Source organism: Leuresthes tenuis, unplaced genomic scaffold, assembly GCF_036924035.1.
Source record: "Leuresthes tenuis unplaced genomic scaffold, fLeuTen1.0.hap1 SCAF_14, whole genome shotgun sequence".
Lineage (NCBI taxonomy): Eukaryota > Metazoa > Chordata > Actinopteri > Atheriniformes > Atherinopsidae > Leuresthes > Leuresthes tenuis.
Genome location: NW_027325368.1, coordinates 10,129,322 through 10,149,507, shown reverse-complemented (window position 1 = coordinate 10,149,507; position 20,186 = coordinate 10,129,322). Strand labels below are relative to the sequence as shown.

General features: G+C 38.9%; 1 protein-coding gene across 2 annotated transcripts; it reads left to right on the top strand.

Annotated features, from left to right (window-relative positions):
- Positions 1–9,808: 9,808 nt before the first annotated feature.
- ackr4a (atypical chemokine receptor 4a) lies at positions 9,809–20,030 on the top strand. Of its 2 annotated transcripts, none has more exons than XM_072364284.1 (2): positions 9,809–10,074; positions 18,027–20,030. In XM_072364284.1, the coding sequence occupies exon 2, from the start codon at positions 18,042–18,044 to the stop codon at positions 19,131–19,133; it is 1,092 nt and encodes a 363-aa protein (XP_072220385.1). In that variant the 5' UTR covers positions 9,809–10,074; positions 18,027–18,041; the 3' UTR covers positions 19,134–20,030. The 2 variants fall into 2 exon arrangements, with proteins under 2 accessions (XP_072220385.1, XP_072220384.1); XM_072364283.1 differs by lacking the exon at positions 9,809–10,074 and adding an exon at positions 13,223–13,308.
- The last annotated feature ends 156 nt before the right edge of the window (positions 20,031–20,186 follow it).

The following is a 20,186-nucleotide window of genomic DNA, read 5'->3' as shown; positions in this document are numbered from 1 at the left end:
GACTGTTGTCATAGTGTGTGGTTGTTTTTGTCCGTTTGTTTCCTCTTTTGCGTGAACTTAGATGTCTTTTTTGTGGTAACTACAAATCTATTAAAAAAGTATCATCATCTGGAGGTGATATCGAGACATGTGACCAGTCAAATAAGTATATTTTGAGAAGAACAAAACATTAAGCTCCTCACAGCATGGGCGAATCCAAGTGGTGGGGCCAGAAGAGCACTGGCCCTTGCAGTGCTCCTGTCCTGCCACTGGTTTCTAGACTCTTTATGGGTGAGAAAAAGTTATAAAGAGTGGCACTTTGAGCACTGCAGTGATGCTTTGTTTATATCTTGTTTAAAGAAAATACAGTAAAGGAAAAAAATCCAACTTGGATGTTTTTAAACAGTATTTATAAGTTCTGATTGGAAATAAATGGAACAATTATGAATGGACTGTAATGGACCGATTTAAATTGAAGGTCTGAATTTCAAAGTTTCATGTCAGAATAATCAATTCTACATGTTTTTGCTCTTTGGCATTTACAATGTGCCTTAACAAAGAAGAATTTGGAATTTGGACCAGGAGATTTCTCGGTCGACAGGCCGGTTAATGAGCTCCAGAAAACTCGCTTGCAGAGTGTCCTGCGTAGACGGATAAAGTTCAAGAGTGACACTTTGATTTAAAACTGTTGTCAATTAAGCATGTTCCTGAGAATATCTCCAAAATATCTGATGGATATGTCAGAAAGTAATTCATTACTTCACTCATCTAGTCTAGCCACATATATAAAATATATCTAGTCTAGCCACATATATAAAATATATAACACTTGTTGTCTCTCTACATCTCACTCATGGTTGCTGGAGTGTCAAATTCACTCTCATTAATCCAGCCTACTGATTTTTGTTTAGTCTCCTATCTTGATCTAATTATTTTTATTCAGACGTTACATAACTTTCATGACCACAAATATATATTGGCCAGCGATTACATTTATTTATTTTTTGTTCTTAAATTGATGTAGAATGGTCGGAGCAAAGCCTCATGGGAAATAGGACCTGCATATTGCTCTGCATTTATCCAATAAATGTAGGAAGATGAATGAGTGGCTGTCAGAGACAGAAAGCGGGTAAGGTTGAAGTAGTGGATTTTCTTACAGTCAAAGAGGAATCGGATTTGCGTGTTTGTTTTGCTCTGAGTTACATCTGACGGAGGGGATGGGTTGGGTCAGTTGTGGGCTCGTTGTTGGCTGGTGCAGTCAGAATTTTCCCGGTGGATTTTTGTGTCCCACTCTTCCCCTGCATCCCACAAAAACAAAAACAAAAATGTGTATAATGAAGCATTCTTCCAGCATTCTTCTTATTGCCGTTTTCATTATTATGAAACAAAAGAGCCTACAAGTGGGCTGAATTAAACTGTAAAGAAAATATTTGCATTTGAATTCAGTTAATCTGAAGGTTGTGCATCTATTTCCTGTTGCCTTCACTTGGTTATAGAGAAGCAAGCAGAGACAGAGTATGTAGGACAGGATATTTCCTGATCAGGGGCCAGGACAGGCCTATGTTTTAAATAGAGGGATAACTTCTTTGAACTTTCAGTTCCCTGTGGTCTCAAGATGTGTTTTATTTACTTTGGAGGTCAGAACTCAGAGTTGGGATTGTCGTCACAATCTTCCAGCTGTTGGAAAACCAACAGGATTTGCTTATTGTTTTGTTCATTCAAAGTTGTGTTCAAGGAAGACAACAAAAACAACAACAATACAAGTGTATATGAATGAATTCATTAGTCTCTTGTTGACTCTTGAACAATGTGTATAAAGAGTACAAAGAAAAACTCAAAAAGATTACTTAGACTTATTAAATCCCTGTCAGAAGATTTTTAAATGCTACATTTTTAAACCGCATGTATTTGCTGTCATGAACAGGAAATATCTAAGGAGAGGTCGCAGCAGAAGGAAGCGCACAAATCAGTTAAATAGAGAGTAAATGTCAGGATTGAATAGGAAAAGTTAAATAAACAATTTTGAATGTTTGTTTTGCGTTCGCTGGCAGACTTTTTATCTATATGCACACGCCCTCTTAATTTCCTGTTTTACTTGAAAACAAAAATTGAAGTGATAAGAAGCGAACATAAAGACCTGCGCATGTTGCATCTGCAGTAAACTCCTCTGATCATCAGTCATGGACAAGCATTTGCTGCTGGTGCTGCTGTGTCTGCAGGTGTTCCTGCTCATCACCGCCTCTGAGCTCGAGACTTCACAGCATCCTCTGGTAACAAGATCCACTTTGTGAAACAGCAGAACATTTATCTGTTCAGGAAAATTAAGTCCTTAACCATAAATCCTTTTTTTTTCACAGCCAGAGGAAGAAGAAAGTGGCCAGCAGAAAATTATAAACCCGAGAGGTATACAAAAATTCCAAGGGTGGAAATCAAGTCGATGTGGAGTTCGTCCCCCGGTGAGACCGAATTCTTATTCACAAAACTCTTCTGCATCCAAACAACACTTACTGAATCATAGCTGACAGCGTTTAATGTTTCCTGTAGTTTATTGCCTAAAAAAACCATCAGCAGATGAAGTACAGGCATTTCACTTTGTTAGTTTTATCTGTAAGTTAGTGGTCATGTGTACTTTCTGAAACTGTCTTTCTGTTTATGCCACAGGTTCGACTAAATTATCCAGAGGGGAGGTCAAACAAGTATTATAAAGGACCTCCAAGGTAAACTGCTCCTCTCAACATAATTAATAGTTGGACAGCTCATTTGAATTTGGCTGCACAGATTTGGCTGCACAGTGAAAAATGTGTGGTATGTTTGGCTTGAAAAATTTATTTTAAGAGTCTTTTGGATTTGTTTTTGTGTCATGCAGACCCGGCAGTTTGGGTCTTCCGGGACGTATAGGTGGAAGAAACTGAGGAAGAAGACGCTTGATGTTTGTTTTAACCATCAGATTAATGGTTGATATATTCATTCCTACTGTTCTTCTCAGCAACTTTTCTTTGTTTCTGTCTGTGATCAGTTGAAAAGTGATGAGAGTTGTGGTGACAGACGCCTGAACACCTGGAGGAAAGGCTTCACTTCAAGAAAGTTGCTCTGTTTTTCTGGAACTCTGCTTCTTTCTTTCAGAGATAAATCATGGATCATGAATATTGCATTATTCCAAGAGCATATGTCTGTGTGCATCAACTGTGTTCACAGAAACGTTTAGTTTTACCAGTTTTGTAAGAAAGAATCACATCAGTGCTCCTGTATTGCATAATCCGCCAATAAAGTTGTTATGTACACTTCAGATTTTTGCGTCTTTTGTTTTCATCAGTCGGGAAAAGTTGGAGGACAAATTTTGACTCGTAATCAAGTTTTCGTGCTGTTATCAAATGAGAAGCTATAGATTTAAACTTTTAAAACAAGTGTACGGTGACGGCTGCCTGTACATGAATAAGCTGTTTGTTTTTACTTCTGTATAAAAGTTTTTTATCATGTCAAAAGAAGTGTGTCTGGTTCTAAAGCATGAATATCAAGTTACTTGTATTAATATAGTTTACTGTGATATAGAGAGAAGGAGTACTCACGTTATACTGGACCGTCATTCATGTGGATTGTATGAGAAAACGTCATATGTCAAGTGCGTAATATACTAAGAAGGTTCAGGATTTCGTTGTGACATGTTATCTGTCGTGTTCACTTTTTTGTTTTTAATCAACAATCTATCCCATTCAAATTTAGTTGCAACATAAGGTAGACATTAAGTCTTTCGTTATAGGAGCTGTGTTTAATGTCTCTTTACGTTAGCAAAAGGAGGTTGAGTCTTCACCGTCCATCTTCGCCAAACAGGGAATATTTGGAGAGACCACAAAGTCATAACTTGAATTCTGATTTAAAAAAAAGAATATTTAAAAAAAAACAAGTTTTTTATCTTTATTAGTTTCTTCCATACAGGGAGAATACATCGTGCATACGTCTTACTGGGGTGTATCACCCTGGCAACTTGTGCTGTTCCAGAGCAGGTTAGGCTAGATATGAGGTCAACACATGTAAAAGTACTACCTCCTGACCAATTAATTCTCGTAGAAAATGTCAACTAAGAAGCTGGCTTCTGATTTACATTTTCCAATACTTGAATTAAATGTATATACATAAAGGGTCATTTCACTGCTTTTTTGGCACGTTGACCTCAAAGTACTGTACAAAAACATCAATACTCAGACTAGTTACATCTTAACTCATTCTACAGAGAATATTGATTCTTTAAAACAAAGTTTGTGTTTTGTGAAGCCTTTATTCTATTTGTGAAAAAGGAAAAAAGTGAACATTTTGTGGCTATTTTTGCATGCAGATCACCCTAGACTTGATTCTGCACAAAAATCACAATGACCAAAGAGGTTAAATGTGGACTAAATTACTCTACGGAGGATATTTATGTAGTTTAAAACAGAGACCATAGTAACTCTGGTTTGTTCGTGATGATTTAAAGCTTTGGAACTGAAATTTGTTACTTTTAATTATCAAAATCATTCATATTCAGTGACTTTTCCCACTAAAACCACAGTTTTCTACTGGTATACACTGATTACAGCTGTGAAAGTGTTTCTGTTATAAACAAGCAGACATCATTTCTGAGTAGTTTAATCTCAAAGTGAAAGCAGCCAACAGCTGCAGCGGTTCCTGCTATTCTGACCCAGAAGCAGCCCACAAAAACAAACAGAAAAAATGCAGCATTCTTCCAGCACATAATCATTCTTATCACCATTTTTTTTATTATTATGAAACAAAAGAGCCTACAAGTGGGCTGAATTAAACTGTAAAGAAAATATTTGCATTTGAATTCAGTTAATATGAAGGTTGTGCATCTATTTCCTGTTGCCTTCACTTACTTATAGAGAAGCAAGCAGAGGCAGAGTATGTAGGACAGGATATTTCCTGATCAGGGGCCAGGACAGGCCTATGTTTTAAATAGAGGGATAACTTCTTTGAACTTTCAGTTCCCTGTCATCTCATGATGTGTTTTATTTACTTTGGAGGTCAGAACTCAGAGTTGGGATTGTCGTAACAACCGAGTTGACAATGTTCCAGCTGTTGGAAAACCAACAGGATTTGCTTATTGTTTTGTTCATTAACTCCCGTCAGCGACTCCAAATCAAAACCATCCAGATGACAAATTATGATCTTGCTTTTTATTATTTTAACAAGACATGTGCATCGTACACAACAGCTCCTTCCATCAGGGAAAACCTCCAGTTTACCCACAAAAACAAGAAGACAGAGAGGTAGCATCATATATGAGCAACGCTGCCACCTTTTGACCCAAGAAGAAAACAAGTCGTGTTCAAGGAAGACCGTAAAAACAACAACCATACAAGTGTATATGAATGAATTCATTAGTCTCTTGTTGACTCTTGAACAATGTGTATAAAGGGTACAAAGAAAAACTCAAAAAGATTACTTATTAAATCCCTGTCAGAAGATTTTTAAATGCTACATTTTTAAACCGCATGTATTTACTGTCATGAACAGGAAATATCTGAGGAGAGGTCGCAGCGGAAGGAAGCGCACAAATCAGTTAAATAGAGAGTAAATGTCAGGATTGAATAAGAAAAGTTAAATAAACAATTTTGAATGTTTGTTTTGCGTTCGCTGGCAGACTTTTTATCTATATGCACACGCCCTCTTAATTTCCTGGTTTACTTGAAAACAAAAATTGAAGTGATAAGAAGCGAACATAAAGACCTGCGCATGTTGCATCTGCAGTAAACTCCTCTGATCATCAGTCATGGACAAGCATTTGCTGCTGGTGCTGCTGTGTCTGCAGGTGTTCCTGCTCATCACCGCCTCTGAGCTCGAGACTTCACAGCATCCTCTGGTAACAAGATCCACTTTGTGAAACAGCAGAACATTTATCTGTTCAGGAAAATTAAGTCCTTAACCATAAATCCTTTTTTTTCACAGCCAGAGGAAGAAGAAAGTGGCCAGCAGAAAATTATAAACCCGAGAGGTATACAAAAATTCCAAGGGTGGAAATCAAGTCGATGTGGAGTTCGTCCCCCGGTGAGACCGAATTCTTATTCACATAGCTGGCAGCGTTTAATGTTTCCTGTAGTTTATTGCCTAAAAAAACCATCAGCAGATGAAGTACAGGCATTTCACTTTGTTAGTTTTATCTGTAAGTTAGTGGTCATGTGTACTTTCTGAAACTGTCTTTCTGTTTATGCCACAGGTTCGACTAAATTATCCAGAGGGGAGGTCAAATGGAAAATTAAGTCCTTAACCATAAATCCTTTTTTTTCACAGCCAGAGGAAGAAGAAAGTGGCCAGCAGAAAATTATAAACCCGAGAGGTATACAAAAATTCCAAGGGTGGAAATCAGGTGGTCGTCCCCCGGTGAGATCCGGAAGTTCATCAGTTCTGGCACTAAAGCATCCAGAAATTGACTCTTGAGAAACTGCACACATGAGGCAATGTTTGTTTTAACCATCATATTACTGGTTGATATATTCATTCCTACTGTTCTTCTCAGCAACTTTTCTTTGTTTCTGTCTGTGATCAGTTGAAAAGTGATGAGAGTTGTGGTGACAGACGCCTGAACACCTGGAGGAAAGGCTTCACTTCAAGAAAGTTGCTCTGTTTTTCTGGAACTCTGCTTCTTTCTTTCAGAGATAAATCATGGATCATGAACATTGCATTATTCTCAGAGCATCTGTCTGTGTGCATCAACTGTGTTCACAGAAACGTTTAGTTTGACCAGTTTTGTAAGAAAGAATCACATCAGTGCTCCTGTATTGCATAATCCGCCAATAAAGTTGTTATGTACACTTCAGATTTTTGCGTCTTTTGTTTTCATCAGTCTGGAAAAGTTGGAGGACAAATTTGACTCGTAATCAAGTTTTCGTGCTGTTATCAAATGAGAAGCTATAGATTTAAACTTTTAAAACAAGTGTACGGTGACGGCTGCCTGTACATGAATAAGCTGTTTGTTTTTACTTCTGTATAAAAGTTTTTTATCATGTCAAAAGAAGTGTGTCTGGTTCTAAAGCATGAATATCAAGTTACTTGTATTAATATAGTTTACTGTGATATAGAGAGAAGGAGTACTCACGTTATACTGGACCGTCATTCATGTGGATTGTATGAGAAAACGTCATATGTCAAGTGCGTAATATACTAAGAAGGTTCAGGATTTCATCGTGACATGTTATCTGTTGTGTTCACTTTTTTGTTTTTTAGTCAACAATCCATCCCATTCAAATTTAGTTGCAACATAAGGTAGACAATAAGAGCAATAAAACTGCTCCACAGTTTCAAATATTTTACTGATCTGATTTTACTAACATCTTAAAAACATAACTTTAGAAAAAAAGGAAGAACCTTTGAGGACTTTTGAGGACTCAGGTACATCCACATCCAGTGGCTGTGAAGAAAACAGAGAAGTCTTTCATTATAGGAGCTGTGTTTAATGTCTCTTTACGTTAGCAAAAGTAGGTTGAGTCTTCACCGTCCAGCTTCGCCAAACAGGGAATATTTGGAGAGACCACAAAGTCAAAACTTGAATTCTGATTTTAAAAAAAGTTTTTTATTTTTATCAGTTTCTTCCACATAGGGAGAATTCAACGTGCAAGTCTCTATGGATACATAACTGCTGAAAGCAAAAGATGATTGCAAGACCGAAAATGTAACACAGGATGACCAGCACTGACCACACTGTGCAGCACTTCCAGTCACACAGGTCAGCAGATCGTGATAACATGCTGCCTCGGTGGAGAACTGTTAATTTAGATATGTGAACCTTATCTGTACCAGTAGATGTCACGCTAGTGCTCTGAATTACAGGCCGCTGCAACATTAGATACTGAGAGCAAACTGATGTCACTGTCGTGTCTTTACTTTGAAGGTTGGCGGCAGGGGCATCCTGCCATTATGGAGGTTTGTGGTTTCCTCTAATTTTCTAGACCAGATTCAGGCTCGTCCATGTTTACGCATGATAAAAACTATATAGTTTTTAAAAAGTAATTAAGCCTGGGTAGGTTTATTTGCTTGCTTGTCTGAACCTCCAGACCAGCTATAGTTTTGTGCAGCTGACTGATACGAAAGTGGGTTTTTAGAGTTTAAATTTTCTGTCCGTCAGCCAGAGGCTCAGCTGAGGTGGTGTAGAAACCAGCAGCATGAAAAGATTTTCCCTTTAAGTGCGAATCATTTAAAGCTAATTCAGTGTAGTCCCAGAATAGAATGATATTGCAGAAAACCCTAGCATTTCTTAAAGCTCCCCTTCGTTCAAAAGTTGGAAATGTTCTGTTGTCTGCTGTAATGAGGAGTATGCGTCTTACATCTACCAGCCTCAGAGGATATAAGAGCCCAATGGATAAATTATATTTTAGATTAATGTTCCGGCAGGAGTTAGCTACAGAGCACTGAAGAAACTGAGCCACAAAGAGGGATCAGCTCCAACTCCCAACTCAAGAAATAATTCCGCATGGTTTATTTGATTATTTATTTATTCATTTAGTAGCAGTAGCTGATGTACACCAACTTCTAATCAGCTTTTGCTGTTACTTTTTGAAAGATTGACATTACTGTTACACCATGACTTTGTTAAATGAAGCTTTCTAGTTGAATGGTTACGACTGTGTTGATGATGTGTGTTTTCAACACAACACCGGTCCTCTTTTCACTCTCGATGCTACGTTAAATGCTGTGTACTGTTTTCGGTGTGTTAATGTCACATTATCAACATTATCGGCATGTTTGTGAAAAAAAGTAGTAGCTTCTGACCTCATCAAAAGGCCGGGGTTGAGCAAGTGTGCTTAAACCAGCAGGTATTTTCACCCAATACAATCTCAACAAGACCTTAGAAAAATGTGTCAAATTGTTAAACTGGGCATAAAATGTCACTTTTAAATCAATACTATTTTCTTCGTTTAAACTGAGAAGTCATTCATACCTTAAACAACTGTCCATCTTTTACAGCCCCTGTTCAATCAAACAGCTTAAACAGAGGAGGAATCTGTGAACCACTCATTCTGAAATATATAAGCTCACTGTAAGTTCTAAGAGAATAAAGAAATCAACTGTATCATGAAGGCTAATTATAACACTGACTACAGCAATCTAATGTGAAAAATCAATGGTGGCACTTAGAATAAATGTGTGGTTTTGGCTGGGGGAGCTATAAAGCAGTAATTCAGAGAACAGTGCCAGATTAGATTGATTAGCACAGCTGCAGAGTATTTCTAATGGTTTCTAATGGTTCTTACCTATAATGGTGTGCTGAGGCTCTGGACAGCAATATACAGCACATTGTAATTAAGTTCAGTTCAGTTTTATTTATATAGTGCCAAACCACAACAGTCTCTACTCAAGGCACTTCAAAGATAAAGTCCAATTGCATTGTAGTATGATCATTATCAAGTCTAATTCATTAAAATCCTAACATGTCCAATTCATACAATGACAATAGTAAAAAAAAAGCAGCCTTTCTAAGGAAACCGACAGACTGCATATAAATACAACAGTGACACCATTCATGAGCAAACACCTCCTGTGAGCTGCATACATTCAAGCCTGTCCCGTTTCTAGCCACCTGCTACTCCACACAGGGTAATATTTTATAAAGGGAAAAGTTTTAATAGGAAAATAAACGTTTGTATGTTGAAACTTAAAGCTGTCTTGGGAAGTCTGAGCTGAGCTGAGGAAGATCCCATGGAGACATTTGTGACAATAGGTGTAATGCCCGTGTGTGTTTCTGAAAAAAAGGAGTGTCTTATGGTGTGACTCAACTTAAATACATTTTTTACCACCTTAGATCCACAAAAAGCAAAGATGAATGTTAGTATTGTAATTTTCATGCTGCCTACAGTGCTGACTTATGTCCAAGGAGATGTCTGACCTTTTTGGTGTGCTTTTCCAAGCTGTCTTCTGTTCTGAATGAGACTGTTGCGGTCTCACGGGGACCACAGCAGTTTAATTCAGAACTTTAGAGAGAAGCCATTATTTCTTTTCTCTGTTAATTATACCACTGAGTTCAGAAGAAAAGCAGAAGAGAAAAGCATTTTCCTTGAAAGAGACACTGTCCCTGCTCCAGATGTGGATGGATTACAATGACCCTGAAAGGTAATCCATCTCATGCCTCATGGTTTCAGCTGCAGGGTTCTTTCCACTTTGGGGTGTGTGAGTAATCCTAGCAAAGACTCCACAGCTACATCCTTTGATATGGCAGAACTAAGCTTTAATAGTGCGTAAAGTGTTACATCTTCACACATATTTTCTTTTTCTGTGCCTTTGACTGTTATGATCACAGTCTAGTCATGGCTCAATGCTTGTGCTGTTCCTCTGGTCTTGCACTGCTGTAAACATTTCTGGTTTTGTCTCATGGTAAACATGTGGATTCTTGCTCAAAACCAAAGAGTCTTTCAGTTCAGTAAACATTTCAAACTAATGGTTTAATGTGACTTGGTCAGTCTGCGGTCACTTGACCAATCTCCTGTATGTGAGTCATCTTTTGTGTGCAGACCTGCGGGAATCAGCTTGATTTGAAACTGGACTAATTCCCTGCTATGATGGCAAAACAGGAACTGTGATTTCAAGTCACTTTGCTACTCTGTCTTTAATATGATAAAAATGATTAAATAAAACTTTTGAATGTGAGCTTTTACTGCATGGATGATTAACAAAGAGGTGGGGCACTTGCTAGCAGATTTAAAGTGAAATATGCTGGAGGAAGATACTGTTAAACCCACATCTGGTGAACATTTTTCCTCTGTCTAGTTAAAAAAAAGGTTTTACACAAACAAATCAAACACAGCTTTATGGTGCAGTAACATAAAACTTATGCTTTCAACATGTTTTGAAATCAAGTGCCCTTTATAGTTGCTGCACTTGTGTATTCAGAAACAGCAGGAGTTTCACTGCAGAAAGAAAAAGTTAGATCTTTTTAGTGGTTTAAGACCAGTGTTGCCAGATCAAATGGCAGCTGGGGCTCGCAGAGTTTAAGAGTGGCAAATTAGCATTGACTGTAAATTAAACCTGCAGAGGGGTTAATGAATGCTAGACCAAACTCATGCTGCTTTTAGCAAATTCGACAGAGTCTCTGTGTTTATCATTCCCAACTGAGAAAAACATCTAATCTTTCAGAGCAATGTAAAGCACTGATTTGTTGTTGGGTGTTAAATCTTTGAGTAAAGGTTGCTGTAGTGTGTGTGCAAAAGAAAAAAACAAATTCTGCCACTTCTAACTTTCTCTGTGGGTCTTTAAAGGGGAACTCTGGTATTTTTAAACCATATTTCTGGTATGAAATACGTTTATCTACACACCTAGAACAATTTGGTGAAAGTCGGCGTCCTTCGGAAGCTATTTAGATAACTCACGATCGGCGTATATCCATGTAACGGAGTGAACAGGGCAATGACGATGCAGCCTCTAAATAAGGCATTATCTGTCTTTATTTCACCCAATACTTGAATGAAGAATGAATGAACAAACACGTACTATTGCTCTGTTAGCACATAGCTACTGTTATGTGGCTACTTGTGTCCTTGGTACTGGCAGGTTCAGTTCTCTTTAATGATGCCCTGCGTTGTGTTTTTAATAATTGAGACTGGTTTTGGTTTCGCCTGCACCAGCCGTTTATTCTCTCCTGTACAAACACACGGGAATGCTGGTCAGGCACGCATACTCGGACGCATCCGTCCCAATACTGACACATACACAATGAACAAAATACACATTTACCTGTACAAACACACGGGAATGCTGGTCAGGCACGCATACTGCAGAGGAATGGAAATACTTAATAAAGGAATTTAAAAAATAACTCACATACAGACTGCTAACAAAGAACCGACTTACCTCGGACGCATCCGTCCCAATACTGACGTCCATCAGGTGCAACTGATGACGTAACCACGCCAGCATTAAGGAGGACACGCCCAAGAGCCAACATACCACACATAATACAGCACTTCCCATATTACAATAATAAACGCAAGTGGAATGATAACTATTTAAGAGTTAACGGAGGGAATTCTACACACACCTCTACTGGGACCACTTCATCGACCACAGCTCATTCACTCCGGTTAGAACGTCCATCTCACTCAAAGTCGTCGTTCACATTGTCAAAATTTGATAAATATCCTGTCGTGTTGCACAAAAGTAGCAGTAGCAAACTCTGTGTGAAGTTAGCCAACTGTCACAGAGCAATGAGTAAATAAACTGTACTCCAGGGGGGCGTGTGGAAGAAGTGGTCCCAGTACAGTGCCTGTGTAGAAATCCCTCCATTAGCTCTCCTTTAGCAGCCAGTAGTCACATAACAGCACCTATGAGCTAACAGAGCTATAGTACGCGTTCGTTCATTCATTCTTCTTAAAGTATAGATGAAATAAAGATAGATAATGCCTTATTTAGAGGCTGCATCGTCATTGCCCCGTTCACTCCGTTACATGGATATACGCCGATCGCGAGTTATCTACATAGCTTCCGAAGGACGCCGACTTTCACCAAACTGTTCTCGGTGAGTAGATAAACGTATTTCATGCCATAAATAAGGTCTAGATTTAAAAATACCAGAGTTCCCCTTTAAGTTACTGGAATGGTGATTTTGTCTGATGATGTTATGAGTCTGGATTTAGAATAGGGGTTGTGAGTTGACATGTAGTCTTAGTAGGCTGATATTTCTGAAAATATGTGAATGAGAGCACATTTTTTTAAATTTTAATAGTTTGGAATTAAATGTCTAGTTTACCATATACATGAAGGAGTGAGTGATCCTAAACCACATTATCTTGGTGTGTTGGTCCTGCTTTGAGAAACTCAGTTTTATACCGTTTCTGTCTAAATAGTAAGTTTACATGCATTATATAAGTCCACTTTTAGCCATGTAAACACAATAATACATTTAGTCCTAGAGTCACGTGTCCTATCTGTGTGGGGATATTTCTGTCATGTCAATATATTTGCTCCAAATGTCTAAAAACTGATTCTTAGTTTTTTGGTCATTTAGAATAAGGTTTTAGGGAAAGTAGTGTCAGAGCAGCAGGTGTACGCCTGTTGTAGATGACGGTGTGTGCAACAGATGGTGACAGGCAGCATTTGCAGGTTTTAACTAAAAATAAATCCTTCAAGTTAAAAAAAAAATAATTCTTTGTGGTGGGGCAGAGCTGTGATTCTGGGGGACCAACACGTAGATTAACACAATATTTAGCCTAGTCTTTGAAATGATGTGAGATACAGTATCTCCGCCCACTCGTGCTGCGCTGGTGCCAAATCAGCCCGCTTTAGCACACTTTGGAGCGTACAGTGGAGTTGAAGCGGACGCAGTCAAACCCGACTGTCGCCTAAATGAACACGGTGAGTATTCATGAAACAGATGCACGTGGTTTTAACCTAACTCATTCATCTTTTTAACAATCTGCAGCAGTTTAGATTGTCTCTGGTCGTTGTGACGGACTATTTTGTTGTGAATTCGCTTTTTTCACCTTTGCTCAAACTGATGCAGCCTATATCGCATGATGTCTGCATTGATTTATAGTTAGTTCATTTGGCTTTTATTTATTCATTCATATTTTTACTTGATTTTCGTACTGAAGTTGATAGAGTGAAGTCACATCATCTAACTTTGAATATTTGTAATTATACAAGTAGAAAATATTCATGAAAACATTTTCACATGGATATGAGTTGTTATATTAGGCAGGTGCATCTATATATCTGTCTGTCTGTCTGTACACTGTGTCATTAGAAACACTGTTGTTGGTTTTGATATTACTGTTGTATGTATTTTCTGTAACATTTTGTCAGCAGTTATTTACTCAAGTGCTGCGTTCCTGTTTTCATTTTGAAGTACCTCCACGAGTATTTGATAGTGTACTAGGCTACTATACGGCCCTTCAACTTTGCTACCGTACAATTCACTGATAAATAATAATCATTATTTAACACAAATTTAACTTGACTGTTCTGTTGGTCCATCTCTGCAGGCATTCGTGCGACCCATCAAAACACAAGAAGCTATAATTATTGTCACAAAAACATTAGATGTTTTTGTTAAAAGTCAAGCAGGTACATAGAAACTGTGAAGTTACATCTATATATGATATATATTGTGCTATTCTGGTGGTGTAGTGGTATAATTTTCTTAGTAACAAGGCTTATTGTTTGTGAAGAAGACTGCAGCAAGTCCAGTATAATGTGTCAAAAGTGCTGGTACAAACATGTATGGTATTGTGCGGCCGTCATTATTAGCTCATACACTAAATAATGCTACGAACATAATTGTGGCTTTACCATCCCTTTCTGATGCACAGGGAACTGCTCCACAGCTGCATAGTGCCAGTTATTCTTCTGCAGCTACACAAACAGCAGATGACAGGAAAAAAAACCATTTATATCTTGGGCCTGCTTTCTTTTTTTAGCTGTCTTTGTTTTGATTTCCGTCCCCCATCCAGAGTATGACTTTATTACACATTAAAAGGTGTTGGTTGAGGTTGGCAAAACATGCCTAGGTTTTGTAATGCAGAATAAAACACATTTTCTTCAGCAAAGATTTCCATGCTGCCATGGTGGCAAGTCAAACTGACACAACAGACATGTTACCAGCTTGATAACCGCTGCACGTCCAAATGTGATGCTTTTGGGTGACCCAGTGCATTTAAAAAAGATGCAGCGAGCTCCTGACAAAGCATCAGTATGTCACAAGCTGAAAGAGAAAATGGGTCAACATGGTCAGGTCAAATTAAAAATATCAAAAACTATTGTTGTTTTAAACTATTTCTTTTTAATTCAGTTCAAAGTCCCGTCACTATATCACAGTATCACTGAGAGAAATCCAAGAAAGAGCCTTGAGTAGCTCTTGTAAACACAAGGAAACCTCAGACAAAACCAGACTCAGGAATGGAATTATTAAGCTGTGGTTATTCAAATAAACTCATTAACCACAACACTGCAGTCATCTGCCTAGTAATGTGTTGCAACAAATCTTTTAAGAGGAATTTTGGGGACAAACCAATGCAAGCTCAAGCTTTTTGCTATTTTTTCACAAGCAAACAAATTTGCAGCAGGGCAGGGTGCATTATCCTGCTGAAAGAGGCGACTGCTATGAGTTTGTGTACGTGGTCTACTGCAGTGCTTACATAACTCACATGCACCAGTATTTCTACATGACATAAAAGAAAACAGAATTAATCACACAAGGTAGTTGTCTTTACACTATATAGGTGTAAAGAGTATTCTGACACCTTCTGTGGGAATCTAACAACCCATAGCCCTCAGAGTTGACGCCATGCCTTGAGTGAATGTGAATTGACTGAAAGTTAGCTTTAGCTTGGAGAGCTTACAGCAAACCAATTTTAACATAGAGGACACAACACCAAAAATTATGAATAGCAAGGAAGCATAAGTGAGAAGCACAGATGACAGCTGTGCTGGACGATCTTCATTATCTTAACCCTTGGTTTCATTCTATCACAAAGCAGATCTTTGTCCACTGTTACTTCTGTCTGTTCAACAGCAGAGCAAAGATAAAGAAACATCAATAGCGCTAACATACCTCTGAGGTGCTCATGACTGTGTCTGGTTAATTACTTGTCCTTCTTTGGACATCATTTGGTAAATACTAAACATAGTATACAGTTTTGAAGATACTCTGATACATTCATATAGCTATTTCTAACACATCAACTTCAAGAACTGACTGTTCACTAAGAACTACAGTTGCATCTTTGACAGCTTTGCACATTTTTACTCTATCAGCCAGCCTTATGTGGTTGCCACCTGCAGCTTTTCCAACATATGGCAGAACTGATCCTTAACATTCTCATTTGAGTTTAGATTGGTGAATGTGACCATCGGGTTGTCTGATGCAGGACGTCATCACTCTGCGTCTTTGTCAAACGGAAAGGCTGGAAGTGTGTTGTGGTTCATTATACTGGTGAAAAATAAATTATGTTCCCTCTCAAACTCTCTCAAACCAGATGGGATGCTGTGTTGCGACTTGGTGTTGTGGTTGTCATGCTAGTTAAATAAACCCCCAACAGTGTAACCCCTCACACCATCACAGCTCCTCCTCTGGGCCTCACGGTGGGAACCACAGATGCAGACACCAGTTGTTCACCTTTATTGCCTTCGATGGGGTGAATTCATTAGTTCAAAATTTAATTGATCTATTCTTTGTCTGTTTTGTCTCAAGCAATTCCGTTTTATTTTGGTCTCTCACCGCTGTGTTATTTTTCTTTTTAAAGCAATTTAATCATGAAAGGCACATGTCACGCTGTCTCTTTCAAAGAGCTGATGCTGAGGTGTGTCTGGCACTTTATCTCTGGAAAGCCTGATAATGGATTACTGAACAAACCCACTGAGAACAGCTCCAGGGGTCCTAAAGGCTCTGGACCGGGGTCTGGGGTCTCAGTTTCAAGGAACAATTCATGATAATCATAAAACGTAGTCTAACCAATCGCCAGAAGAGACTCAAAACAACCAGTAATAGACTCAAAATTAATGTTGAAAGAGCAAGCGAATGATTCTAAACAACTAAAAAAAATGATCAAACTTTGGTTAAAAAATAACTATAAAGAAACTCTAAATGACCGAAAACGTGCCACACACAGACTCAACTTAGGTAGAAATATTTCTAAAGTAAGAAATTCAATACAGCTACAAATGCATACAAAGCAATGAAAAGGAGATGCAAAATTATGCAGAAATATATTCAAAATTATTCAAAACATGGAAAATGAACACAGATGTCTGCAGAAAGACAGTCAGAATGCGCATGTGAGTGTATTGTTTCTGTGAGGGAATGTTTGGAGGCCCATTGACTGACAATGTGTGATTTCTAAGGTCTACAAGAGACTTACACTGCAGAAGAAATAACTCATGGTCTCCCAGTCCCAGAATGGTCGTCATGAAAGATGTTTCATCACAATGTTTGACTGAATTCTTTAAAATTCTTTCAATTCTCTGGTCTGACTGAACTCTTATTTCAAGTTAAGTTTGTGCAACAAAATTTGGACGACTACAACAGTTAACACTGCCTCGCCACAACTTAAAACTTACTTGTTAACTGAAATCCATGTCAGGTCATGACGTCATGAAGCTTGTTAGGATTTTGCCATTATCCTGGAAAAGTTTGGTTTTGTTTCTCATTACATAATTGCATTGGGGTTATTTTATTCTATCTCTTATGTCAAATTGTGGAAAATAGTGAACACATGGTATTGCAAATATTGCAAATATTTAAACATGAACTGTGCCATAAGCTCACATAATTAATCTCACTGAAGGTACAGCAGGGAGGAAGAGTTCAGGTCAGGACATGATGAACCGATGTTGACATATATGGTACCACCCCTAACTATTTACAGATCATGCAGTCATATTTCTTCTTTACTTGATTTTTTCAAAACCAGAGGATTTTCTGTGTGCATATTTCCTTCTGTGGGGCCAGTTCCTCACACATCTCAGCTGTTTTATACTCAATTGCCTTATTGTGCTGAGGACATTAAGTCCAGACTTTAACGCTGTAGTAATTTGCGGCTTCAGCAGATTGATGGACCTAAATTATCATCTGTCGTTGCCAGTTTCTAATTTATGATTCCTTTTTATTTAAGACAATCCCACTGCCGAGGTTTTCCCAGTCGTGTGTGCATTGTTACTCAAGCAGGAGGTTTAAAGAGACAGTCAAATGTAAAATATATTGTGTCTAACCATTCATTTATCACTCAGAGTCCATTTCAAAATACTTTTTAAGATTCTCTTCATATCCTCTTTATATCCCTCCTTCATAACATTTCTTTGATCGCAAAGGTTGTTACACAAGAGCTGATGTCCCAACGTTAGGATAAGTAAAAATGTGGTTTGCACATCAAAAATGGAAAAGAAAATGTAGTACTCATTTTCTGTTCTCTGAAGAACTGCATGCATGTGGATTTTGTCATCAAGTTAAGAGAGAAAATGGAGGAGAAGCTTGCCAATTTCCATGGTGCACTATGTCGGTTGTATAATGATCACTTTATATGATTGTGATCATATGAAGGCTGTAAACTGGTAATCCAAATTGTGCTTCCTTCCAGCTTCATCCGATCATCATGGATGTCTTTGAGGAAGAAGACTACATGTACCATGAAAACATCAGCTACGATGACTATCCAACTGTGTGCGAGAAGGGCGAGATCCGTTCTTTTGCGGCCATCTTCCTCCCCGTCATGTACAGTCTGTGCCTGGTCACAGGACTGGCAGGAAATGTTCTGGTCGTGGCCATCTATGCCTACCACAAACGCCTGAAGACCATGACAGACGCTTTTCTGAGCCACCTGGCTGTGGCCGACTTGCTGCTTCTTGTCACGCTGCCTTTCTGGGCCGCTGATGCTGCGAGGGGCTGGGAGCTGGGGGAGGTTGTCTGCAAGGTTGTGTCAGCCTGCTACACAGTGAACTTCAACTGCTGCATGTTGCTGCTGGCATGCATCAGCTTGGATCGTTACCAAGCACTAGCCAGAGTGCAGGGTAGAGACCAAAGAGGGCGTCTGCTGAGGGTGTTCACCAGGAGGCACTGCTGGAAGGTATGCTTAGTTGTTTGGATGACAGCTCTCCTTCTTGGCCTTCCTGATTTGATACTGTCAGAGGTGAGGTTGGCATCCAGTAGAAACGTCTGCCTGGCCATCTATCCTACATCTATGGGACGAGGTGGTAAAGCTGTGCTGGAGGTAGTGGAGGTGCTGCTGGGATTCCTGCTTCCTCTCTTGGTCATGGTGATCTGCTACTGGAGCGTTGGACGAGCATTAAAGGACCTCCCTGTGGAGAGCAGAGGCAAGAAGTGGAGAGCTCTGCGGGTGCTCCTGATAGTGGTGGGGGTGTTTGTTGTCACTCAACTACCATACAACGTGTTAAAGGTGTATCGTGCAATGGATTCTGTTTACACTTTAGTGACCCACTGTGGGGCGAGCAAAGCGCTGGATCAGGCAGCTCAGGTGACAGAGAGCCTGGCCCTCACTCACTGCTGCCTCAACCCCATTCTCTACGCCTTCGTGGGGTCCTCCTTCAGGCAGCACATGATGAAAGTGGCCAAGAAGTTTGAGCAGAAGAGAAGGAAGAGGAACAGAAGAGAAAGTCCTGCAGAGGATGAGGGGATGGAGATGGCGTACAACAGTGCGTCCCAAGAGACAAACACATTCTCAATATGAGTTTATTAGCATATTTCAATCAGTTATCCAGCAGAGCTGAAAAGCAGGTATTATTCTGTGATTTCAAATGTCGCTGACAGAAGACCAGCGGTAGCTGGATGTTAGGAAAACATTACCTTCCACATTAATAACACGAGGTAGTTATTGTCTCTTAGTATGAAAACTGACTCCTTTTTTTAATCGGCAAATGAAAACATTTGTCTTTGAATAGTGTTTTGTCATAACCAATGTTCTGCTCCTAAAAAAAAGCAGTTTTCACCTCCATATAAACATGACGTTAAACTTTAAAAACAAAAACGTCGGCATGTGCCTCTAAACCTTTTTCACAACTGACTTTTTTCTTTCAAGGTGTGGCTCACTGTGACACAACGAAATCCACTTCACCTGCTTTGACAAGTCCAAATGTCAGTCATGAAAACTGTCAAACCAAATTACTGGGCAAATTTAAGACATGACAGAGATTTCACCTACACAGCTTAAAACGAGTTGCACTTTTGTTTTCTTTATTTCTGCATGCTGAAACAGATGCTGTGTCTAATTTCAACTGTACTGTTGAAACAGTTGGATTAAAAGCTTAAATTCAGTCAGTGTTTTATCAAGGTATGAATCAGCAGAGATCTATCTGGGATTTCACAGGAACCATTTAACTCCCCCTCTCTGCCCACACAGTTCACAGTACAAATAAGATAAATTGTTGCACTTCAGACTCCCCGCTGCAAACAAAAAACAAGTTGTTTGACAAACTCGTGGAAGAATAGCTCGACTTCAAATAATCAAATGTTCATCTTACTTACAATCAGCATGAGTAAAAAGCACCAGATGTAGTGATGTTACACATCCGCACGGCCTGTTAACCAGATGTGCATTCCTCCACCTAACTGTAAATAAAGACTTTCCATTCTTTCTAAAGGTGTTTTATTTCTCAGGTCAGCATGAGCTGGAATTCCAGTGAATTTAAAGATAACAGCAGTCAAACAGCCCTCCGGGCGAACTCCTGTAGAAGTGACATTTGTCATTTCCTGAGCATATGAGATCCACATTCTCAGCACATGT